Source organism: Alosa sapidissima, chromosome 13 (genome assembly GCF_018492685.1).
Source record: "Alosa sapidissima isolate fAloSap1 chromosome 13, fAloSap1.pri, whole genome shotgun sequence".
NCBI lineage: Eukaryota > Metazoa > Chordata > Actinopteri > Clupeiformes > Clupeidae > Alosa > Alosa sapidissima.
The window spans coordinates 18,045,236-18,049,886 of NC_055969.1; the positions used below are offsets into that span (position 1 = coordinate 18,045,236).

At 40.1% G+C, this 4,651-nt stretch overlaps 1 protein-coding gene across 1 annotated transcript; it reads left to right on the forward strand.

The window, feature by feature from the left end:
• The first annotated feature begins 208 nt into the window (after window positions 1-208).
• Window positions 209-4,228, forward strand: LOC121680926. The gene is made up of 9 exons (XM_042060527.1): window positions 209-288; window positions 399-518; window positions 855-997; window positions 1,243-1,327; window positions 1,559-1,706; window positions 2,205-2,395; window positions 3,280-3,418; window positions 3,538-3,665; window positions 3,815-4,228. Exons 3-9 carry the CDS (start codon window positions 870-872, stop codon window positions 3,950-3,952), a joined length of 957 nt encoding a protein of 318 aa, XP_041916461.1. The 5' UTR covers window positions 209-288; window positions 399-518; window positions 855-869; the 3' UTR covers window positions 3,953-4,228.
• The last annotated feature ends 423 nt before the right edge of the window (window positions 4,229-4,651 follow it).

Here is a 4,651-nt window from a genome sequence, read left to right on the forward strand (position 1 = left end):
TTCTTTGCATACACTGTTGTCCCCACCTCAAGCTTAATAGCTACAAACATTAAGGATTTACTTGATCACCACCCTCTGCATGCTGTCAAGTCGTACAGAGAGAATGACGACAGACTGTTCATTTCTCTCCGCTATAGAATCTTTTAAAGTTGCCAAAATTGCCATTGCTGATGTATAGTTCTATTGGTTCTATTTTTTGTTCTGTTCTGGGTTTCAAATTATCCTCCTCCTCCTCCTCCTCCTCCACACTCCTTGGTACAAATTTACAAAACAACACATCATGTACAGGTAAGTAGAGGTAAAGAGGGGTACACAAGTAGAAGTCTACCATATCACCAGGATTTATCATCAGCAAATGAATGTTGTCATTGATGTTTACCTCTTTATCATCTTTCCAGACTAATAGTGCTGTGCTAACAGCAGCCCTTGGACCACTGACAGAAGACCCACACAATTCTGCAGTCAATGAGGAAACTGTGAATTCCCTTCCACTTGTTTTTGAAGTCATTCCTGTGTTTGTAAGTCCCATTTTAACATCTTGATTGCCGGTTATACTGTATAACAAGTTCCAAATTTACTAGCCATATAAAACCTTTGCAACCACACTGGCTTCCAGTGGCCTATTGTTAAAATGCTCCTGGCATACAAGGCCCCACACAACCATGCCCCACTGACCTCTCTGTCCCTGTCTATCCACAACCATGCACCTGCTGGTTTTAAAAGTAAATTGAAAATCTCTTTTAGGTGGTATATGGACTGACTAACTTTTATTAACTTTTGTTAAAAAAGACTATTATTTGCCTTAAGAAAATGTATAAATGTAATGTATTTTTTGTGAATTCTCTATTTTCAACGATATTAGACCAATAATGGCAGCCACCTCAGATGGCAGGGCAATTCACACCAACTTAGGCCATACTGGTCAATTGCTCACTAAGGAGAGAAGATGCCTAGTGAGAATTTTAGTTTCTCACTTAATTGAGACATTTGAGGAAACGTAAGTATGTGAATGGCGTTCTTTAATACCTCATTTTCAACTTGACATTTACAGTAGTATGCAATTCATATTGTTAGTGGATGAACATTTGCTTTGCCCTTTTCAAACCTTTTCGAATGTGTTGCTTTGTGTTGTACATGTACTGTACCTGTATTGTAAGTGTATTTGTAAATTATATGGTAGCAACTTGTGAAAATGATTGTTTGTCTTCATCCCTGGCATTATTTTTTATTGTTATTTAACAGACCCTCAACCAACACAAAAATTGCCCTTGCTAATTCGTTGATCCAGACATTCCCATGTATAAGGGATTCCTCTGACACTGGCAGGGTGAGAACCTTACTTTTATGTTGTTATATTTTGGGTCAGTGTTAAGTTTGAGATCAAAGATCTAAACCAATAAATAAGTTCAATGAGGACCCTATGACTTATATGTTAAAAATGGATGTAAAAAATGATCATTGTAACCAGTAATCTGTTCCAGCCCTATTCATAGGAATGTGATAGCTGAGCTTATTAACAATTAAGAGGGTAATTGTGTTTTATTTTTTCCTTGTGAAGAACTCATGGTTTGCGAAGGGCAGGAAGGCCATGCCATCAACTGGCTTCCTGGAGGAAAGGCTGCGCAACATACGGAAAAGATTAAGGGCCACGAATCGGCCAGTAGGAGAGGACTCACAACTACAGTCTCGTCCTACTTCTGTTCCAGGTGAACCGACCATTACATCTCACTCTCTCCCATGTGGGCACGCACGCACGCAAGCACGCACGCACACACACACACACACTCTCTCTCTCTCTCTCTCTCACACACACACACACACACACACACACACACACACACACACACACTAATGTTCGACTTAACAGTGTTGCTGGTAGACTATTGTACTACAATGAGATTAACCTTACCATGGCAACAAAATGTATAGTGTAGCCACCTCTGTCTACCATTGTGTACTGCAATACTTTAAATGTAATTTTCTTCTTAAAAATGTGGTGGGGGCCCTAGTTGGCCTAGCGGTTAGGGCACCAGCTTACCACTCCAGCGACACAGCTCCTAACTTCTCCACTCTCCACCTTGCTTCCTATTATTCTCTATCCTATCTGATTAAAGGCAAAAAATATATTTTAAAAAATGTGCTGGGCTCTTTTTTTCCATTTAATATGATTTCATTTTTATATCTCTTTCATCTGGACATTGCAGCCTCACCTATACCCCAGGTGAGAGCGGAGGAGACGATCGAATGGCTAAGGCATAACTCTGCACCAAACAATCAGTTGTCAAACTATATGGAGGCGACTGTTGTTTACCGTGCAGAGTGGTTCCGGAAGAACACTGGAAAATCAATTGCCGAGGCCCTCAAAGAGTTCCCCCGACTCCTGTGTCCAGGCATGGTATGTGCCTCAGTGCCCCTCAAATCTTTCTGTCAGTCTTGCCATTTGCATGGGTCAGACTGGGGCAGAAACACAAAACTCACACTTACATTCATACTCTCTCTCCATCACTTGATCTTCTTCTTCTCTCTGTCTCTCTCTCTCACCCTCACACTCTCATTCTCTCTCCATCTTTCTCTCTCTGTCTCTCACATACATTATTTCTCTCAATCTCTTTTTCTGTCTCGCTCTGTCTCTCTCTCACACACACACACATTCTCTCTCTCTCACACTTTTTCTCTCTCACACACACACAACCACACACACTCACACACATTCTCTCTCAATCTCTTTCTCTCACGCTCTCTCTCTCACACACACACTTTCTCTCGCTCTCTTTCTCACTCTCTCTTGCAATCTCGCTCTCACTTGTCTCTCTCACACACATTCTCTCTTTCTCAATCTTTCTCTCATTCTCTCTCACACACACATTCACTCTCTTACTCTGTCTTTTCTCACACACACATTCTCACAAGCCGGGTTCACACATACATTTAGATGCTATTACTTATCGCTTATTGCTGTGGTTGACTAACCTAGCGTGGAAGAGCTTGTTGGTGTCATCATCTGTCAATCAGTGGTCTGCATAATTTTTTATTGGTAATGGCTCAAATTGCGTTGCAGAAAGTAAAACGATTTTTAGCTTTGGTCCCACCTACATCGCTCGTCGCTGTACTTGCTGGAAATTGCTGAAAAACCTTAATTTTCAAATGAGCTAATAACTATAGTAAAATAGCAGTTAGAAATTGCCTGTGTGTGTGTATTCTCTCTCTCTCTTACTGATCTTATTATTTTTGTTTTGATGATATATGATGTAATTAATTATTATACACCCCCCCTCTTAGATTGCTCAGGACTTTGATGTCCTTCATAAAGAGGCATCAGACAAAATGTTTGTGACCTGGAGGAGGTTCAGCGAGAAGGTTCTTCAAGTGGCACAGCGGGAGGGGAAGCTTCACGTCCAGACAGAGTCTTTGTCACAAGGTATAACTGAACCTAAGATTTGTATATTTGGATTTGTGCATTTTTCGAGTAATAAGCTACTCACCTGATAAACTATGATAATATAATTGATATAATAAAACTATTTTCTTTCTTTACAGACTCCAAAGACTACATTGCCCTGAGGGTCCTGCCAAGCCTGATGCCACCTGCAGTCTTCAGCATGGGCCGAAAGACTGTGAGGACTACAGTGTCTGATGCCATGAAGGCCTTCATCGATCTTAAGCCTGTGAGTATTCTTATACTCACACAGCCGCTTAGATCTACAGTAGTGACGCAGGTCTTGTAATTGTAAAATCTGTTGGAAAACATCAGCTGTCAGCTGATCAGAGTCTTTGTCATTCAAGTACTTTATTTGTGGAATATTATTATTTGCAGGTCGGAACAAACATGGTGGAGTACCTTAAGGCAGCAGAGCTACACCCTTGTGTTGGGAGGAGAGGAGCGCTGCTCACAGGCCTTCACTATTCTAAGTGGGCAGGCCATGGAGCAGGACACTATTGTCCAAGCAGTTGATGTTTGTTTTAAAAGTTTTTATGTGTTTGATATCAACTTCCCAAAGGAGAGTGCCTCTGCTTGGCAATTCCTCCAGGGGCCTGTTTATGGAATGGGTGGGGGTAATGTGGCCCCATGCGTTTCTTTCCTGGAAACGCTAATGCGTTAAGGTTCTCTCTCTCTCTCTATCTATATATAATCTATCTATATATCTCTGTCTCTCTATATTTTATGTGTATGATGAAATCAAATACTTTTTGCTTGTTATTGTTATTCCAGTTTTACCAATATTTTTTGTGTATGATGAAATCAAATATTTTTGCTTGTTATTCTTATTCCAGTTTTACCAATAAAACCAGTGACATTAATTAAGTGCATGTATTTTCTATTATGATGATGGATGATGATTATAATTGATATTATTATTATTATTAACATTATTCATTTCATTAGATTAAAGAATAACTAAGTTAATGGGTCAAATATCAACCCAACAAGGGGATAAATTTAAACAAATATTGGGCTAGTGGGCCTGACCCAGTAATGAGTTACATCAACCCAACATTTGTGTAAGAATGACCCATATTTGGTTTGGCGAAGCAACCCCTTATACTGGGTTAAAATTCCAACCCAACTCATGAAGTCAAATCAACCCAGTATGTGTTCTGTCCTATATTGAACCAGGAACTGGGTTGGGAACAACCGAATTTAGGTTGTTTT